This window comes from Embiotoca jacksoni, unplaced genomic scaffold (assembly GCF_022577435.1).
Source record: "Embiotoca jacksoni isolate LCO1_2020_lvr unplaced genomic scaffold, fEmbJac1.0.p SCAF_6, whole genome shotgun sequence".
Taxonomy (NCBI): domain Eukaryota; kingdom Metazoa; phylum Chordata; class Actinopteri; family Embiotocidae; genus Embiotoca; species Embiotoca jacksoni.
Genome location: NW_027185414.1, coordinates 15,006,037 through 15,027,145, shown reverse-complemented (window position 1 = coordinate 15,027,145; position 21,109 = coordinate 15,006,037). Strand labels below are relative to the sequence as shown.

At 40.6% G+C, this 21,109-nt stretch overlaps 1 protein-coding gene across 4 annotated transcripts in view; it reads right to left on the bottom strand.

Moving 5' to 3' along the window:
* Window positions 1-4,805: 4,805 nt before the first annotated feature.
* zfhx3b (zinc finger homeobox 3b) overlaps window positions 4,806-21,109 on the bottom strand; it is a 207,213-nt gene continuing 190,909 nt past the window's right edge. For all 4 annotated transcript variants that reach the window (XM_069174378.1, XM_069174377.1, XM_069174379.1 and 1 more), the window contains 5 exons: window positions 20,720-20,856; window positions 19,982-20,182; window positions 16,659-16,782; window positions 10,592-16,210; window positions 4,806-10,025 (listed from right to left, as the gene is read on the bottom strand). In XM_069174378.1, the coding sequence (XP_069030479.1) occupies window positions 8,281-10,025; window positions 10,592-16,210; window positions 16,659-16,782; window positions 19,982-20,182; window positions 20,720-20,856 (7,826 nt within the window). In that variant the 3' untranslated portion in view covers window positions 4,806-8,280. The remainder of the gene's footprint in view (window positions 10,026-10,591; window positions 16,211-16,658; window positions 16,783-19,981; window positions 20,183-20,719; window positions 20,857-21,109) is intronic.

Here is a 21,109-nt window from a genome sequence, read left to right as displayed (position 1 = left end):
TTGATTGACGGTGCTTCTTCAGATTACATTAGCTGCACACAGCCACTTCTAATTAAGAATAAGTTCACAGTTTTTGCTTAACATGTACTAATTAGGCACTAACAAACCTTACAACCAGTCTAAATATAACGCAGCTTCAGCAGCTGAAGAGATCTGACAAGATCACTCTACATATTAATTAAACTGTGTAAAACCATTAGAACTGTAACAGTTACATGCATGTATGGGTGGAGGCTAACAAGTGTTAATGATCATTTCCAGTCGCTTTGTTTTTGTACCTAAATGTCTGCTGAGAATTTAGTTTTGCTAAACAGGCAGAGCTGGGTTGGCTGTGTTTTCTTTGGGAATGGTCCAAAATCTCAGGCCTCCTGAAATAAGCACTGAACTGCACGCTGTTTACTGAGTGCTTTGCATTGTATTTTAGGTGTGAACATGGGTGTAGTACTTGAATGGTAGCGGGAAATTCCAACTCTGTAAAATTGACTTGGGAATGAATTTTTTAGGTAAGTAAACAACCTACAATGCTGTGAATTTTAGCCACCTTGGCTAAATTTGGCTGTTGGTGTGGCATACTGTACGACATGTCAGCTCACCAAGAGACAATTTACAATCCAGAAATACTCTCACTGGTCCTTGTTTTGCACGCCATTTACTGGCATGGCTTATAAAAGCACATGGTACAACTCAGACACCAATTAAAAGTTCAAACAGTTCAACTTTCATTGAAGGTAATGCAAAAAAAAAAAAAAACGAGTAGATGGGGTTAAGTGAGGGGAGAAGTCAGCATGCAGGCAGAGGTCCGTAAAAGAGAAAAGGTAAAGTCCAAAGACATGCAGGAGGTCAAAAATAAACAGATGAAAACAGCATAATAGTTAATTTGAATGAATGAATGTGGATGTGGCCCTTCCAATTTTAAGACTCCCAATTCAAATAATCTATGAAAATATACAAAATGAATTAGGCAGAACAGGCTATATTAGCAGGCTTTAACTTTGATAGTTACTTTTTGAACCGGAAACAAGGAATGCGCTTAAATTGTCAGTGAACTAGGAACACATGATTCATAAAATTAGACATATTTTGATGTTGTGTTTGCATTTTTAAATTGTGTGCCAGCATTTTTAAATAAAGATTTTTTTTATTTACTTGTATTTTGTTTGTTTGCATATGTTTTCTCAGTTAAGGGGATCACATTTTAAGGGCAATTGTAGCGCAGGCAGATGTTGGGAATCAGGTGACCAGGAAAGTCAGGCAGGGCTGGGGTTACTGCAGGACAGATGGAAGTGGCTGGATCCGAAATGACAGGATAATTGGTGGATGGCAAAGGACAAAAGGAAACAAGTAATGGATGAATGAATTCTGACAGTTTGCAAGCTTACACAACAATTTAATAAACTTTGCATGTGAGAAATGAAACTTTCTGTTACTTGAAGCAAAAATAGTATGACGACATGGTTGTTTGGTAAAGATGTGCTGGTGCAATGTAAAATGTAAAAAAGTGTTCTTCAGCAATAAATTACAGAATGCGTTGGTCTTGGTCTCATTTCTTAATTATATATCTGCCAGTTACATGTGGCAAGTTAAGAATTTTTTTGTTGATTTTCCAATACAAAGTTACGTTAAGGACAATGTACATCCAAGAGAGAAAGTACAAACATTAGGGGAATTTCACTCCAACGCCAGAATTGCAGGAAATACCAAAACGAATATAAAGTGAGAAGACACGTGCAAAAAGAGAACTAAAATGAATTTGCTACATTGAAAATGCTCCAAGAGCAGAAGTGATAGTCATGATTCGGATAAGCAGCACCTGTACAGAGAGCCAGGCTCAAAGCTGCTACAGAACAGTTTTCATAAAAGGACTACTCTTATGTCAATTTATTGAGTTTTGATATTCTTTTAACTATTTTGATTTCCAATATTTGGCCAGATTATCCAGCTAACACCTGTTTTGAAGACTGCTGAGAAACTTTCAAAGTAGATCTGCTCAGCCAATTTTTTTCAACAGGTGACACCGTGGCTCCTGAGATGACTGGCTGGTCAATGTCCGTCATCACCTGGGGAAAACAGTCTTATACCAGCAAGCCCTTTGACTGTTTACAGTTGGCTCTGATGTCTCTGTATATACTTTGATACACAGGAAGATAAAATTTGGTCCTGGGTTCAAATATGATGTTTATTGTTGCCGGTTTGAAGGTTTTAAGTCAAGTTTCATGTTCTATTGGAACCCTTATATATAAGGCTTCCTCTGGGCTGTGGACTATACAAAGATATCACCACAGTTCTATAAAAATCAACACATATTTGTGTTACACACACAGACAGACACACACACACACACATTACAGATTGGACACAGAAATATCTTATAAACTTTGAATAACTTTAAAGCGTACATCGGGCCCATTCATCCTTGTTACTTGAATATCTGCACAGCCGGCAGAGATGAAATCACTCCTCCTCTCAATCTGGGGCATTTACGTTGTGACAAATTCCTTTTGTAGCATATTGTTTTTTCCCTATTTGTATGCCTTTTGATATTTGTTACATCTCTGTATTTGTAGTTGCTCTTAATTATTGTGCTTTCCTTGTTTGTGTTTTAGTTTTTGTTACATTTTTACCCTTGGAGTATATTTTTCTTGCTGTACTTTGACTCTTATATGCGTTTCTGAATTTGTAGCATTTTTATTTTTTTTTCAGTGTTGGGTTCACCATACCTTCCTGCAAAGCATTTTTTAACTGATGGCTCCACTGAAAGACATAAATTCTCCACTCAACAATGCCAGTGTGTCACTAAAGATATAGAATTACTGTGTAGTGTACAAGGTTTTTTGTTGAATTTATCCTTTTTCTTATTTTTCATTGCTACAAATACTAAAACACATACACGAGTTAAAGAACAAACTGAGAAACCAGACATAGAAGCTATTATGGAATTATGAAAACAACCAAAAATTGCGTAAACAATTGAAACTTCTTGTAATTAAGTGTCAAAAGGAACTAATTATTTCAAAATGATGCTTTGTGAAATGTGTGAAAATATCTAATATGTACAGGCAAAAAAAACATGCTTTTAAGAAACAAATAAAAGTTTTCAGTGAGCATAGAGAAATGAGATTTGTTCTGCATGGTTTCTTTTCAGTAGTGCACAGACAGCAAGAGATCAAATCCATAAACAGTAAAAGATGAGTCCAAAACCAGTACAGCTTATGCTCATACTTTTTTAATGTATCACAATGAGCAAGAAACATACTTGATGAAATATTTTCAAAGGAGTATATTCAATTACCATCTACAATCAACTTAACTAGGACAACAAGGTTTTGTGACAAAAGTTTCTTTAAAAGTCTGAAGTTCCATGTGGTTGTATGTATGTTAGTTTCCATGTAATTTGGTACAGTTTGGAAATCTTCATATAATTACAGTAACAAAAAAGCTAACAAGACTACAGTATAGAAAAGACATCAAGAACAACATTTTTGGTTTAACTTGCTCTTTTTTGTACATTGCAAGGCTGTTTTTTTCTACCCTCAGATGGGCTGCCTGGAGCCACAGAGCCATGCTTGTGAGGCTCGAAGGAGGAGTAATTCAAGGAAACAAAAAGAAAAACTAAAAGCATAAAAAAACATTGTGGCACCAGAAGTCACAAAAGGAACAGAGAGCTCCAAGTAACAGTTCATCTTTGAAGTTGGAGCAAATGGTTGTTTGGTTGTTAGTTTGGTTGTTAATTTTGGTTAATACGCTTTTTTAGTGTGACTGCCTCTTTAAGAATGACAGCTTTGAGAACCCATCCCCTCTCTATGTTATTAATTTCTCTATTTAGATTATGTAACCAACAGAGAGAGGGGTGAGCCGCCATTTGACTGGAGAGCTTACTTGTCGACCAGAGACAAGCACAAGGAAATGAAACGGGTAGCATCATGAACTGGAAGAAATGAAGCAAGCATCTCTGTCCATCCTGTCCTGAAGTTTGGAAAATGTCCATCAAAGAGCAGAAGCAGAGGCAGAGCTGGAGAAAGAAAGGACAGACAGAAAGGAGAAAGAGGCAGCTGGAGCCACTTAAGTTCAGTTTCATCTAAGGACCTTCCTCTGCGTGTCACGCATGTCCATTGGTTCCAGAGTCCATTCCCATTACAGAGTTGTCAGTAATCAAATAAGGAGGTGGTTTTTAAAGCTGTTTCGAGCCTGCCTTTGGCTCCCATGCCCAGTTTTGGTATGCCCACAGCCTCTCATGTCCTCCCAACAAGATTTCCAAAGCTTCCCAGAGTCCTTTTTATTTCTTCTCATTCCTTCTTCATCTCAAAAACAAACAAACAAAAAAAAGTTGATGTCTTGTTTTAAATATATCTATATCTGTATACAGGTACACGTTCGTTTTCACAGTGGGCAAAAGATGACCTCTACAGCAAAACCTTGTCTTTATCTCTCTCTTGTAATTGTCCATTAAAATCAAGTATCCAAATGTAAGTCAGTGGATCCATGAATCCACAATAGCTTTTGTGCCACAATAAAATATACAGTTATCTGGGGCACAATTTTTTTTTCTTTTTGTTTCAACTGCATAAAGCTTTGGCCACATTCATATATTCAATCAAAGTAAAAACTGCTCAGTGCTTCGGTATCATCGTTCTCATTTCTGATCACCATCTTTTAAATTTGATTTTCTAAATTTCAGTTATTTCTAATCCAGCTTTGTGGTTCAGGTTGTTTTGGTGTGTAACATATAACAGAAAACAAAAGGCAAATGAAAAAAACATGAATTGATGCTGGCTCTTATGAAACACACACACGCACACACACACACACACACACACACACACACACACACACACACACACACACTCACACACACACACACACACACACACACACACACACACACACACACTCAATGTTGGCTGAATCTAATGTGGAGTCTTCAACTCCCTCTTCCACAAAAGAGCCCAAAAGATTACACTTTGGAAATAAGAGAGCAAACAGTATCATTGAGACAATGAATATAAAGAACATTATCACACCATAAAGTGGCCAGGTCATACTTTTTGTTTTTGTTTCTTAATTTCAGCATTTCAAATTAAAGCTAGTGTTAATTTATGATAAAAAGTAATATACAGAAACTAAAATAAAATACAAATACTTAGAAGAAAATAACAATACATGTCAGTCATTATCTGAAAATTAAAATAAAACAAACATATTTGAGAAAAACTGTACAACTTAAGAAATCTTCAAATGAGAAAGTACATATGAACAGTATTTCAGGGAACTGGACTTGAGAAGTTGCAAGCTTGCAGACCAGATCTACTGACTTTCAACAGCATGCTGTGGTATTAACACCAAATCACACTTCTCTGCCAGACACAGCACTTTTAAACACTTCTGAGATTGTGCCTTGTGTTCATTGGGGCAAATATATTGGCTATACAAGAGTGGCCAAAAAGTAGTTCTTCACAAATTTAAATATGTCTTGGTTTTGGTTTAAAAAAATTAAAATTCTAGCTCATCAGATCATCAGTGAGAAGGTGAGGGGTACCTATGGACATCCATTTCCATTGCAACAAAATGAAGTAGGCGACTTCTTTGGACATGAAAGCTTCCTAACTATTTGAAACCAAGGGACATCTTCAAAGAACCTCCTACTTTTTCCAGAAATAATGCTTTGGAATGAAGATGTCCCTTAAAAACCTGTAATCTATGTGAAAGTGGCACCCTGCAGACACATGCGACAAGTCACTGGTGGACCTCCCAGGAAAGGGGGTAACAACACCTCAGCAAAACAGCCATTATTTCCCTCTGAGACTAGTTGTAGGTTGACTGGCATAAATGTTACTAAACCTATGAGACGCATCAGTACCAGATGTATTATATACATTTTTTGGTAACCACTATTACTTGCTTAACAAGTGAGCAACAACCTTGACTGGATGGAGGGATTTTCAGCAATGTTCCATGCCAGCACAAAATGACGTATGGAGGTTACTTTGTGCAGCAACCAATGATGCAAAAAATGTACACAAGTTTACAGTCACTTTAAAAATGAGGAAAAAAAATAGATTGTGACAATTAAAAGCAATCAAATGAAATAGGATCAGTCCTTGCTTAAGAAAAATCCATTGTGATATTTGGAATGCACTGTTCTTTACAAACGTTATAGATCATTGGCTTTAAACATTGGTCTGTTCAAAAAGAAAATCGGCAAAATGTCCTTTGGAACATATATTCACAGTCTTCAAAGTTCCGTTTTTGCAACAAGAAAAAAAAAAAGGTGTTGCAGAGGCAAGAAATTGGTTTATTGTTTGTTTTAGTTAAAGCTTAGCCAAAAGCAAAATGAGCATGCATCTAGGTACTTTTTTTTTTTTTTTTTTTTTTTTTTTCAAAATTCTACATTAGCAGCAAAACGTATGTCGTTGAAGACCAGACCTTATACATTTTCTTAAAAAAATGGACATTTGAATGTGACAAAGTCAAACAAAGATCAATAACCTCTATCTTACAAACTGCAATGGCTCTGTAACGGTGCTACTCCACAATGCAAGGACAAGGGCCCTTTTTGGTTTTTGGTTTTTACGTAAAAAAGCCACCTGTTTGCTTGCAAAGAAGCAGAAACGGCAACTCTGATGCGTACTCCTTTATCTTTTAAAACTTTGTTTTCTTTCCTCTAAAAACAGCAACAAATTCTCAAGTATAAAGAAGCCTCTTTTCTCATCTTTATGCACCAATGGTGAAAGTGTTTAGTCTTTGGATTTTCTTTTTGTCTTAAAGCGTGAGAATTATTATTAGTATTATTTTTTCATTTTCATTTATGACAACAAAAATGTCAAAATGAAAATAAAGACTGTAGCCACACTACATGAAGAACAAAAGACCTGCTTTGTAGTATACATATCTACAAACACAGGAGAGCAGAGAAATTAAGTGCGAAGAGAGGAACAAGAACAGTGAGAATTAGGAGTCAGACAGTGATAAGTGCACAAAGGTAACACAAAAATTAAATAAAATAAAACTTTCAATATTTCACCCAGTATCTTTTTCGTTTTGGTCAGTGCAATACCAACCAGACCATAAAATTTAAATAATTCTAAAAGAGGATCCTGCCTTGTCAGGAGGGGCATTTGGGTGAATGTTTCCCAAGAAGCTGAGAATAAGACAGAAATAAAGTTTAGATAAATTACCTGTCCATAATCTAGACTATCGGAATGACCAAGACAACATCAAATGAAGTGTCATAAAATTGGACAATACAAAAGCTAAATGTACACAAAGTTTTTTTTTCAACCTACCATACTGTTTAAATTCATTTCCAATGCAACAATCTACTTAACACCAAAAATGCTCATATCTATCATAAATACAGAAGGTTGATTTTTGTTTTAATCAAAACTCTTTTTATCGCCTGTTATGTCTGCAATGCTCTCCTTGTCTGGATACAATGGGATTGTGATTTCCCCACTTTAAAAAGATTTCCAATATTAAAATCAGCAAATCATTTACCCTTTTCGAATGCCCAGAAACAATGCCTTATTGAAATTTCATTAAACTTAAAACTTTCTCTTGAATCAAGTTCAGAAAGGAAAGAAATAATGCTCATCTCCTGTTCGAAACAAAAGGTGTAAAGCATGGAGTTCTGTAACAGAAAAACATCTGTGAGCTGTTGACCTGAGAATAAAATAGACATTACATTATTCTTTTACTTTTGCAAGCCATTGGTATCTGAATGCTTAAATAGCAAGAAAACTGATAGACTATTCTCCCATACAGTACATACTGGCTTATTGTGACTGTGCTATTAAGTAGAAATTATTACAAAACAAAAGGGACAGCTTGTTGACTCGCATTTCTTCAAAAGGGTTCTTGGGCCATTTGTCAACTTTGAGGCAGTCCATTGCCATACAGTACAGCATTCCTCTACTATTACCCAAAACATAATTGCAGCAATCTTTTCTGTTCTCACATATTAGTATGCATGTATTTCAGTTGAATTCAACAAAAACAACAACAAAAAAAAAACCACAAAACAAAACAAAACAAAACAAACAAAAACAAAAAAAAGTACAAAATGAAAACCAGCATGTTGATATGGGAAAACAATCCACTAACATTAAAATTTTTGGTTACAAGCTTTGGAATTGCAGTTAGTCTTTACACATCTTTTTCTGAAATTGGTTTGTATACTTTTAATGTATTTTTAACATTGCTGCTTTTTATGTTTTTTTCCATTTGTGATTTTTTTTTGTCTTTTTTTTGGTGTTTTTTAAATATTGTCCATCACCGAAAGCTCTTTTACAATCTGATGGAGTCTGTTCCTACACTAGCAAGATTACTACTACAACTATTACTGTCTTTGACAAAGCCAGGCTGCTGCGGCTCCTCTGCCGTCCTGCCCAGCCTGTCTGCTGACTTCTGACTGCTGTCAGAGTCAGACTCGTCGGTAAAGACGTCTGTTGGTATCGAGGTCTGAACTCCTGAGGTGCTCAATGAACTTGAGGTAACCGTTGAAGGTGAGGACACTGGAGGAAAAGAGGAGGAAGAAGAAGAGGGACTAGCATTGGGTTTCCCAGCTAAAGCTCTGGAGAAAGGGGCCTGGGGCCAGGGTTTGCCGGCAGCTGTGGTGTTGAGTGGGGTAGTAGAGGAGGAGCACAAGGAAGAGGAGACAGCAGAGGATGGCATGGTGGCTGATGTTGTTGGCGGGGGAGGAGGGCTGCTGATGGGATGAGTGGCAGACTGCGAGGTAGATGCGGTGTTAGGATTGGGGAAGCAGGCTGAAGAGTGAGGTAATAAACTAGTAGCGTGCTCTTTGGCATTTCTGACTGATCGCTTGATTGTTCTGTGTTTGTGCAATGCCGATTCCAGGTGTTGACTGAGTGCTTTCTCCCCATCCAATGTAGTGTCACAAGCCAGGCAGTCGTAGAGACTTCCCGTCCCTACACCTACGCCACCGGGGACACGCAGCAACATTTCTTGCAGGTTTGCCACAGACTGACCAAAAAAACAGTTAGATTTAAGGTGGGTAATAGCCGCTTCTTCCTTGGTGAAAACAGCTTGACACTTGCGGCATGCCAGTTTATACTGCACCTTGGGGACGATGTACTGGTCTAGATGGGGGTCCACAGCTTTGCCATCCCTCTCGTTCTGCTCAGAGGGTACTTTATTATGAGAGGAGGAGGAAGAGGAAGAGGAGGAGGAAGTGGGGGGTTCTCTGTGGGGGTTGCCCTTTTGCTCCTCCGTTTTCGCTGGACCTTTGGCAGAATCTTTGCGATCCCCCAAGGTTTGAGAGGGAACTGGAGTTTGGCTCGCCTTGGGTTGCTGGATCTGCTGAAGCTGCCGCTGCTGCTGCTGTAGTGCCTCCTGCAAGCTCTGCTGATATTGCTGGTAATGCTGCAGTAGGGACCCTGGAGACAGGCCCATCAGTGCTTGTGACAATGCTGGGTTGTAAGGGAAGAGACTTTCCATTCCATACATTGGTTGCAGGTAGCCCCCTTGGAGAGCCCCAGGGATTTGCGGGGTGTAATATGGGGAGAAGCCAGGCATGAAGTAGGGTAGAAATTGGTTTGTAAGGAGAGCTGTGGGGTCTGACGCCAAAGCAGCCTGCAGGGCCTGAAGCTGGGCAGGGTCTACCACATACTCCATGCCAGGTGTGGGCATAGAGGTGGCAGGAACAGCTGTGTCTGGTTTCTCCTTCTTGGCGCTGGCAGCAGAAGTGGAAGGGGCAGGGGTGCTTCCAGTTGACGATGGGGTTGAGTGCCTCTCCGTCTTCTCCTTGGCCTTCTCCTTCTCTCTTACCCTCTCAGTATCACGTTCTTTGGGGGGTTCAGGTCGCGAACTGGACTGGGTGGTTGAGGAAGTGGAGTTGGATGTGCAGGTAGGGCTTGAGTGGGAAGCAGATGTGTTGGTCTGGGCTGGGCTGGATGCGGCAAGAGACGATGAGGAGGGAGGCTTGTTGGGCATTTGAGATGTGGGGAGGCTAGGTGAGGGAACACTGGCACCAGGCATGTTCAGGAGGTTTGAAGGTTTTGGAGGAGTTAAAGCTGTAAATTTTCCAAACAGACACAAATTTAAGACTTAATAAGTATATCTCTTTGATGGCTGTACAATTCTTTTTTCAAAAGATGACTCAGCTGCAACAATCAATGTAATCTTTTCATTACATAATGGAGAAAAAGAATAATCATTATGTGAATGATAATAAGCTCATGTAATCTTCACAAAGTCAAAGTCAGTCAGAGCGAGCCTTTTGTTCGCTCTATTAGGGCATCAAGTGTTGGTACTTAAGGCACAATGTGTACTTAGTAGCACATGTCAACAGTGGAAAAAGGCCAATAAATCACGCTCCACATTGTACAGTGGCAGTGTAAATTAATACATGTGGAAGATTGATTGGTAGTTAGATAAGACCATAAATATTTTGTTTCAGTGCTGAATACATGATTACTTTATATTTCCTGTAGTAATGGCTGATACAGTATATATATATATATATATATATATATATATATATATGTATATATATATTTTTATTAGTTAGTTAGTTAAAACAAAACATATTCAAACTTTTCAGCGTATATCAGAGAATGAATGCCAAATGACGACGTACCTGAATTAGATGAGTTAAAGCTGGAAAGAGAGGGGCTTCCAACCCCTGGCAAAAGGACAGGTGGGATGCCTTGCAGATTTGGATAGGCTGACTGGAGATTCAGAGCCTGCATTGCAGGGTTATCAAACATCCCCTGCTGCTGCATGGCCTGCTGCTGTGCCAGTCCTAAAACTTCATTGGCCTTCTTAATGCGGTCCATCTCTTGCTGGGCCATAAGTTGGCGGACAGTGGCTGGGTCGAAGTATTCTTTTTCCTTATCGATCTGGCTGCCGATGGTATCCTTCACCTTAGAGATGTGTTGCTGGGAGAAAATGTGATCACGGACAGAGAGGCGAGCACTGTACTTGACACCACACAAAGTGCATTCAGTCTTCGGCCCCTCGTAGGATGTCTGATTTATGCCGAAGTGCTTGGCCATGTTGAGTTTTGCCTTTTTCTCCTTGGCACGGGCATTTTGGAACCACACCTGAACCACTCTCTTTGGAAGTCCAATATCATTGCCAAGTACCTCACATTCCAGCATAGTGGGAGTCCTGTAGTCGTTAAAACAAGATTTCAACAGTTTCAACTGGAGGTTAGTCATCTGGGTTCGGAAGCGCTTTTGCCCAGGTCGATCTCCGCTGTCAATGCTCCTGGTACCTGAAGCACCAGGACTTGGTGAGCAGGGGTCAGCCAGGCTGGACGTCTCACTGTGGTCAATCATATGTTCATTGTCATAGTCCTTAGCATAATAGCTTGTTGCAGGGCTTACCAGCCCTGAGGACATCTGGTCGTCATTTTCAAGGATGGCGGCTGAGCCTCCAGACTTAGACAGGTAATCACCAATATTGTGGCTGTGCTTTGCATCAGCGCTGTCATTATCAGCATTAGCCTCATCACCTGTGGTCGTGTCTGTGATGGCTGTATTCACAGAAGAGCAGTCGTCGTTATCAAGTTTGTTCGGGTCAAAGCTAAGGTTCACAGAGGACATGGTTGCACTCTCAAAGTCTTCCATTCCTTCAACTTTGATGGATGAAGGGCTCAGCAGACCCCTGGGAGACAGATCCATGCCTTTGTTAACTGGTGACATGGAGGAGCTTTGTCCATCACTGTTTGTAGTGGGGGCTAGTTGGGAGTAACCCGATGCTTCTAGAGCATCCATTTTTATTTGCATGCTCTCCTGGTCTGGTAGCATTCCAGCGAGAGTTAAGTTATATCCAGCACGTTTGGCTTCATGCCAGTGACGAGAGCGAATGTGCGCCTCAAGGGCAGTTTTTGCTTTAAAAAGAGCTCTACAAAAAGGGCACCTCCGATGGGCTTGAGCTGGCCCTACTGCTCTAAACTGGCCTTTTCTCTCTCTTGCTCTGGTATTCTGGAACCAGACTTGCACTACTCTCTTCTTTAATCCCACCTCATGAGCAATGTGGTCAAGCATTTTCCGTGTAGGATTTGAATCTAATAAATACTTCTGATAAAGGATCTCTAGCTGCTCAGGTGTGATGGTGGTCCTGAGCCGCTTGTCCCTCTGTGGCTCTTCTCCGCTATTTGTGCTGTCGTTCTCTCCGGGGCTAGTGCTAGCTTTCTCTTCTAACTTCCTCTTTAGGGAGTTCATGGTGGAGGTAGGGGTGGACGGAGAGGTGGCAGAGCTGCTAGGAATCTGTGGCATTGCTCCAGAGAGTAGCTGACTTGCCAGGAGAGGATTGCTGGGATCAAACAGCATGAAAGACATGTCAATTGGACGGTCGAGGAATTGAGGGTGGATGAATTGATTTTGCACAGAGAGGAAGTGTAATTGCTGGTGTTCCTGCCAGTGCTCAAAGGAGGGGAAGCCAATCTTACACTGCTCACACTGGTACGGGATCATCTGTTGTGCCAGTTGTTGTGTGGCAGAGGTCAGGTGTGCATTGAGGCTCATGAGAGAGCTTTGTGATGAGGCCTGGCTTGTCTGAGAGGCTGAGGGACCACACTGCTGTTGTTGCTGAGAGAAGGAAGGTGATGAGTGCTTGTTGGGCTTAGAAACATTTTGGATCTTTTCTTCTCTCTGAGGTCTATGGTGCTGTGCCTCAGACTGGGGTTGGTGCACAACTTCCTGCTTAATAGAGGTTTGGTTTTCTCGTGGGTCAGCAGAAATTTCTGGTAACAGTTTGGGCTTCTCATCATAGAGGGATGAGGTGGTTGCTGGTGATGCCTCCTCTTTTTCAGTGGATGGGAGGTGTGAGAATGCTGAAGTCGAGGGTGGAAGGGGGCAGAGGCTTGAAGAGGAGGGCATTGGGGTGTGACAGGAAGACCCAGAGGGAGTATAACATTCATTGGAAAGATCCAGTGAATCCTCATTTTGGCTGTCATACTGTCCATCCTCATCTTCATCTTTGTAACACAGCTTCTTTTGGTGTTTTATTAGATCAAATATACGTTGGAAAACCAGACTACATTTCTTGCACTGGTAGTTCAGGTTGGATGTGCGTATGTAACGATCATTTGACAGTTCTCGTCTTTCACCCTCTTTTGCTCCATCACCCTGGTTTTCATAATTCTTCCTCGCCTTTTGGCGAGCATTTTGGAACCACACAACAATAACACGGGTGGGGAGGCTCAAAAGGTTGGAGAGCTGTTCAAATTCATCATCTTTAGGATAAGCATTGGCATCAAAGAAGTCTTGCAGAACTCTCAGCTGGTAGTCAGTAAATCTTGTCCTGGATGATCTCTTGCTGCCATATAAATCATGTTTCTGAGGTTCTGGAGAAGGAGGTTTGGAATCAATTTTGGTGTCTTCTAGTGTAGTTGTTGGTGGATTATTGAAATTGTACGGCGAATCTTTATTGCGCTGCCGTTCTTTAAAAAGGGTGTTTCTGAACCAGTGCTTTATTACTTTTTGTGGTAGCCCTGACTTGTCTGCCATCTCTTTAATCTGTTCCTCATTTGGTGAATTGTTGATGTCAAAGTACTGTCGCAGGACCCTAAGCTGGTCATCCGTGATGCGTGTCCGTGGCCTTTTGTTCTGCTGCTGCTGTAGCATGGCTGGTGTAAGTTGTTGTTGATATAGCTGTGCCAGGTCTGACGCCAGGCCTGGCTCAACAGATGATAACTGGGGAGGCATCTGACTGGGCAAGGACTGGAGAGACATGGGCTGCATCATAAGCGGCGAGAAGAGGGGCATATCCATTGGCATGTTTATTTGTGTCATTGTAAGTGGTGGCTGTTGGGGAGGTACTGATGGAGGTGTGAGAGAGGCAGAAGAGACAGGAATATTTGGTGTGGGAGCTCTTTGGGGTGGTGGAGGAGGTGGAGGTGGAGGAGGAGGCGGTGGAGGAGCCGGAGCAGCCTCTGGTGTAGGAGGTCTCAGTGGATAGAGTTTATCATAATGCTCTCTGTATTCCTTGGCAAATCTCTCAAGGGATCGAAATGGAAAGAAGGCCTGGTGGATATGCTCCTGGTGACTCTTTAGAATCAGTATGTTTGAAAACAGCTTGCCACAGGCTTCACATTCCAGTTTCTCTAATCCCTCAATGGGGTCCACCACTCTTGTTATTCCACCTGGACCACTTGAACCAGTAGGTCCAGCTGTCTTTTTCTGAGCTTTCTGTTTATTTTCATTGTACTGAATTACTAACTCAAACCCAAAATTTTCCAGCAGGGCTTTAGTTGCATTTCCTCGAGCGTCTGAAGCAATCCTTGGTGGTGGTAAGCCAGTATCATGGTTTATGTTAATTGAAATATGCTGAATGTCCTTCTTTTCTTTTGTTCTGCTGTCTACAGAATCTTTGTTGACATAGTCCTCATTTTTTTCAGTTGTATCTTTGTCTCTTTGTATTTCTCTATCTTTCTCATTCTGAGAGGAGGAGGCTCTCTGTTTTTTTTCAGCCTGCTGGAGGAGAGATGCACTCTGTTGCAGCAGTGCCATTTGGCTCTGAACTTGTGAGTGAGACTGCTGCTGCTGTTGCTGTTGCTGCTGCTGCTGCTGCTGCTGCTGTTGTTGTTGTTGCTGTTGGTGTTGCTGCTGAAGGTGGTGGTGCATCAATTGCTGCTGCAAGCAACTCTGCTGGGCAGAGTTTTTTAGATCTTCCAGCAGTGAGGAAGATCCTGCTAGACCAAGTGCTGCGTTGCTGAGGTTGAGCTCTGGGTTCAGCTGAAACTCTGCTCCAGGGATGTAGAAAGGAAACAGCAACTGCTGCTGTTGCAGGGGAAGAAGTGCATCAGTTGTCATTGGGAAGTGCTGCAGAAGTGCTGGGTTGAATAGCTGTGATTGTAGAAGGGCAGCCTGCTGCTGGAGCTCTTGCTGAAGCTGGGCTTGAGCTTGAGCCTGAGCTTGAGCTAATTGCTGTTGTTGCTGAAGCTGCTGCTGCTGCTGCTGTTGTTGTTGTTGTTGTTGTTGTTGTTGTTGTTGTTGTTGTTGTTGCTGATGCTGTTGTTGTTGTTGTTGTTGTTGCCCCCTAGCAGAGAGAATTTCTGTAAATTTAGACTTTTTTACTTCATGGTTCTCTGATGGTGAGGAATGGCAGCTCACTGAAGAATTCCCCAGGCTCTCAATGCTATGAGTCTGGTTCATGTGGTTTCCTCCAAGAATATTGTGAACTGTTTGAGACCCAGAACTGTGGTTAGTAGAGCTAGTAGTTGAATTGCTGGCTGGGCTTGGACTAGATGTTGAAGTGCTCATGCTGGACCCACCACCACTTAAACCAGTAGCACTTGCAGAACCGGTGATCCCGCCTGCTGCTTCAAGTTTGGCTGCCCTAGCTTTGGTCTGGTGTAGAACAGAGCGCATGTGGATTTCCAGAGTAGAACTCTGGCTATATGCCACATTACAAGTGCTGCACTTGAATGGCTTGTTGTCAGGGCTGCTAGTAGGCTCAGGCTGACCAGTCGTGGACTCCTGAAGAGCCCTCTTCACCTTGTGCAGATGGGAGACAGAGTTATAGTGAACCAGAAGAATGTTCTTCTGTGTGAAAGACTCTTTGCATACAGTGCACTTGAAAGGACGGGATGGATCCAAGAACTTCTCCATAGTAAAGTTAGGGCCCTTTCTGAATGGCAAAGCACGTTTAGGTTCAGATCCAGAATCTTCCTGCAGTGAGCCAGAGTCACTCCCTGTTGGACTTTGTTTTTCCTCTGGATCACTTTCATCTCCCTCTTTGTCGTCTTCTCCCAGACTTCCATGTTCCTCACCAAGGTTTGGATCCCCCATTACCATAATGTCACCATTCATCAACAATCCCCCGTATAGCTGCTGGATATCAGCTTCACTCAGCTCCAGGTGGCTCGTTTCTAAATGCTTCTTCAAGGCCTGGAGTGTTCTGAAGCTTCGCTGGCAGAGACAGCACATAGTGGCTGCTCTGATGACATGGTACTGTGAATGGAGTTGTAATTTCTCCACAGTCTTGAAGGCCAGGCTGCATTGGTTACAGCGGTACTTGTAGACATGGCGATCTGAAACAGGCAACTGGGGCCTTTTGTTGTGAACTTCATTGAAGTGCATTTGGAGGGAGTTTGAGGACTTGAACACTTGATTACAGCCTTTCTTCCAGCACAAAAATCCTGTGGCATCATCCCTTTCTGATTGTTGATCTTCCAGAGGTGACTTGCGAGCTTCAGCTATTTCTGTAGGGAGTGATACCCCCTTCTCTGGATCAGCATCTGATGCATCTGTGAATAAGTAAGTCAAAAGAAGACAGCAATTCATCAGGTTTCCACATATGTAATTGACATTTTTTCAGTAATGTCAATATAAGACAATAAAGCGTTCATGGTGTTAGTACTCTTTGAAAGGTGAAAAAAAAATGAATACACAATGGCTAATTAAAAGGCCTGTTAATACCAACCATCATTTATATTGTCTTTTTGTGAAAATAGTTTAAAGCATGAAAAGGTGCATAGTCTTAAATTAAACTGTCTCTGACAAATATCAAAACAATCCCTGTGTACAATGATTTTTTTTTTTTTATTCCTTGCCTATGTAATAAATACTGACTTAATATTGAAACAGCTATAAAGTGATCACATTTAGTGAAATCTCATTTATTGTACAGTCGGACAGATTATCCAATGTGATAATATTCTTATAACAGAACATATAGGTGACTCGGATACTAACCAGCTTGCTTCTTTGTATCTTCAGAGTTAGAGTTGGCTGTAGCATGAGGGGTGCTCTGTGACTCTCTGTCTGGACTTGGTACAGGTATGAACATGCTTGCTGGTAGTGCTTCAGTTGCTGTCACCTGGAAAAACAAAGCATTAGGAATTTAAGTGTTAAAAATCTTGTGAAGTGATACAGTTATTTTTGATTGAAACAATTCAATGAAAACTCCAAACACAAACAGGAGGATACACAAAGTAGTTACTGAGAAGACAGATAGACACTAAACATAAAAATCGAGTCAAAGTTAGCTACCAAATTCTCAATAGTAAAACTGTAAATACCAGTTCACTAAAAAAAAAAAGGATTCCTTTTAATAAGAATTGCTTAATTAGACTGTGATAAATCAATTAAAACAAAAGAAAACAATATCGGTGCTGATAAAAATGTATGAGATTTACATTTTGGGGAAAAAAAATATAATTTTCAAAGCAAAGAGAGGAACCAAGGTTTTTTCAGCTCTCACAGTTAGAGTCAATCATGATTAAAAGTAGCAATCTCTGTCTATTCCTGTTGCGCTCCCTAAACTTGCCTCCTATTTCTCTCTCTGATAGCTTCTCTTCACTCCCAAAGCCTGATAATTCATGAAAATCGCTCGTCAACATTTTTTTTTAACAATAATAATTGGCTGAAAGTGGGTAATTAGGAGATGGAGCTTTGTCTTTTTCACCGTCCTTTAATTAACTTTACAAACAGAGTAATCAGCTTCAGTCTACATGTTGCATTTCAATTTATACCTCCCCTCCTCTTTCCCCTTCTGTTTTGCAGCTGAACCTCAATATTATGGTACTTTTCACCCTTCACTCTTAGCCTAAAGATTTATTGGTAGTCCTTTCAAGTAACATCAAAAAAAGATGTCTCGCATAATGGAGATGAAAGGAGAAAATATCTTATGCAATGCATTCCGGTGGGCCAAGAGTCTAAGTCACCTCCACTGTACATCAAGAACCAAGAACCACAAGTATAGAAATTGGTGTACACACATTAACATGATCAATTCATAATAATCACAAATTACCAAATCTGATCAAAATGACCATTTCAGCTCCTGAAATAAATGAGGAGTAAGAGAGTGCTGTGTTAGATCTGTACGCTTGATGCTATGGTTAATCTACCATAAGTACCATATGCTTTGTAATTACTCCTCTAATAGGCACAGTGAGAACACAGTTGAAAGTACTGTAGCATGTCACTTAGCCTATGGGCCGAATCCAAATAGAGCAGAATCCCCCTCAAGCAACAGGGGTTTCAAGGTTAAGTAGAACAGTTCGCACTCTGTATGACAAAATCCAACACTCTACAATAAGACTGGTCCCAAATTCACCCGACATCCAGCTATTTTCTTTATTATTTTGTTACCTCTCTATCTCAATAAAGAGAAAATTATTGCAACTATCACTGAAACAAAACAAAACAAAAAAAAAAGCAATGATTTACATTACAAAGTGGACAGTTTCTAGACAACTGCTTCATTAGACGATTAGAGGAAAGAGCAGAGTATCCCAAGGTCACTTTTAATTTGGACTGCCTAATTGGCAAACATAGTTCAAAATGGCTATCATCCAGCCAGACTCAGAATTAATGAAGCACAATTATTTTCATTACCCCTATCTTACACAGAGAAAATGAGACATAGAATAAGAGACAGAGGACTCAAGGAGTATGTGTTATTTAAGATATATATATATTCTACTATACATGCTGTATAGGTGCTGTATGAGACAAAAGAATGAGAGACATCATGGGGTGGAAAGGAAAAGAAAGAAAAGGAAAGGAGGGAGTGCAAAGACAATGGGTGGACGAAGGGACGAAGGGTGGGAGCGTGAACACATCATTATGCATGCTTGGCAAGAAATAAAAGTCACCTATTTCAGAATTAATTAGGCTCCTCTCCGAAGACATGTGAAAAGGATAAAGTACCTTTCCATCTGCATTCACCAGTTATAAAAAGGTGCTAGCTTTAATGTGTGTTATATTACCTCTGTTCTATCTCCTCTTGTAGTGCTTCAGTACATTACTACCTCTATAAAAGAAATAAATATTGCCATCTACCATACTAATGTGCTTGCCATTTACTTTCTGGATGGGGGATGAAGATGGTTAGGCAGCAGACAGAGCAATGTTTTATTCGGTGATTGTCCAGCAAGCTATTTAAGCTTCACAGAATAGAACAGAACAAAGATTTGCTCAGTGATTTACAAGAAAACGGGGAATATAAAATTGTATTTCCCCATGATGAGCATTAACGGAAGCTAGGGAAGTTTTCTCTCTCGGTAGAAAAGGGTGTACCAGTGCACTGCAGCAGATATAAATCTAACTTGAGAGTAAACGATCACATGACTCATGCTACAAACACTGCACATTTTGCATCTTATTTACTGTACAATGGGAGCTGCACATTGGTAGTTTTAAACACTTTTACTTTCTACTTAGACTATAAGCATTTTTATATTTATATTTTATAAGATTTGATTGGCTCTGACTACTGATTGGTAGTGAATAACATCTCCGTTGCTTTTAGTGGAATTTCACAAAGTGGAGTAACTGTTCATAAAATGTCACAATCACTTTAACATTCATCATAAAAGGCTTTGTTTTGACTAGCACACAGGTGATCATAGACTAGGCAATAATGCCAGTAAAGAAATAAATGAACCTAAGAGACCTGCTCATCTTGAAATCATTAAGAAAATACAAAAACAGATTAAGAATTCTCCTCCCCAAATGACTGTGATTAGATGAGAGCTGGAAAAGGCTCTGTAATGATGGGTGCAATAAGACAATGAAAAAAAGAGAGAAAAAAATGTGCATCTTAAAAGGTCTAATCATTTCCAACAAGCCAGTGGGACTGCTTGCAGTCATTTCACAATTAACAGCTTTTTTTTCAGCAGGATACTAACACTATAAGACATGAGACTGTGTGGAGAAACTGGAATCAAAACTTGAATAGGTGCTATATATAAAATATAGCTTGCACAGGGGTCAAAGCCATTTGTTCATTTACCCATTTTCCACCAGTGCTTTCTTCAAATTAAATACGTATGTATTCTATTTCTGTGGCAGTTGATAACCAGAATAAAAAATGTGCAATTGCTATGCCAAACTAATACAAACCACTCCAATAAAATAAAGGCCAACTTCAGGTTACCTTGAAATATGCAGATTGGTAAAGAACAAAAATTAAAAAGCATTTCTTACAGAGAAATACAAAAATGAATCACTAACTTTGGCAGCCAGCCTGTGCCCAATCACATGCAAAATACACACAAGACAGGACTTACTGTGGCAATAAGCTTATCAACACAGTCAGGCGCCACACTGTGGAGGTGTGTGAGGTGGAACTGCAGGTGGATCTTGTTGTTGAGCATGTCCTGGCATAATGGGCAGCGTAACATGGGCTGGACAGAGTGCTGCGTCATCACGTGCATTCTGAGGCGATTCAGGTCCGTGTTGGTAAACTTGCAGTAGGGGCACTGGTACATCTGGGTGAAGGTAGAGACAGGAACAAAGAAAGAGAGAGGAGGGAAAGCAGATCCACAAAAGGGGTTAATGGGGTGAAATGGGTGCGCTGAGCATGGTGGGCCTGCATGAAGAGAAGCTGTAGACCAGGGGAAAGAGTGGGACCCCCTTCCCTCAAGCAGGCAGATCCCTCTGATCACAGATGAATGTGTAATACTGAGCACCACTGAGTCTTAGCACCCACTTCAAAGTGCTCTCATCTGTCAAATACTATATTGATTTTCCACCTTATACACAATTAGCAGTGCAACTAAAGCACAGGGGCTAAAATAGTTTTGAGTAGATTTGAAAAAAAAAATTCAAACTATGTAAATAACTGAAAATAATTAGTGTATTTTTTTTTTCTTTTTTTTTTTTAAAATTGATATGTAAGTTGCAGACTTTTAATGATGGCTTGGTAATTGAGGATGAGATAACTTTTTGCAAGAAACTCCTAATTAAGAGTTATGAACATCTGAGGGCATTAATGTTAACAAAATTCTGTGGTGTGAAACTCTCACCTGCTCCGTAGCGCCCTTCTCAGCTGTCCTGGGACGCTTTGAGGAGAGCGGGCTCTCTGAGGTCTCTGACCGCGAAGAGGGCCTTTTGGAGGGAATTGGGGACCCTGACTGGTGCCGTTCCAAGTGGCCAGACAAAGCTGAACATACGCACATTCACGCAGACACAGTCACACGCAAACAGGGAGGGATAAAGAGCAGAGAGCAGACATGTCAAGACAAGGTGAGGACTTGGCAGCCTGGGAGCAGGTCAATCAATAACACTGTGGATAAAGGGCTTTGGAATGTCTTTCTTAAATGTGATATAAGTGCATTTAATGGGAATTGGGCAGAGCAAGTGTTGTTATCCACCTCATGTCTTCGCATAAAAAAAGAAACAAAACCCATGCTGCT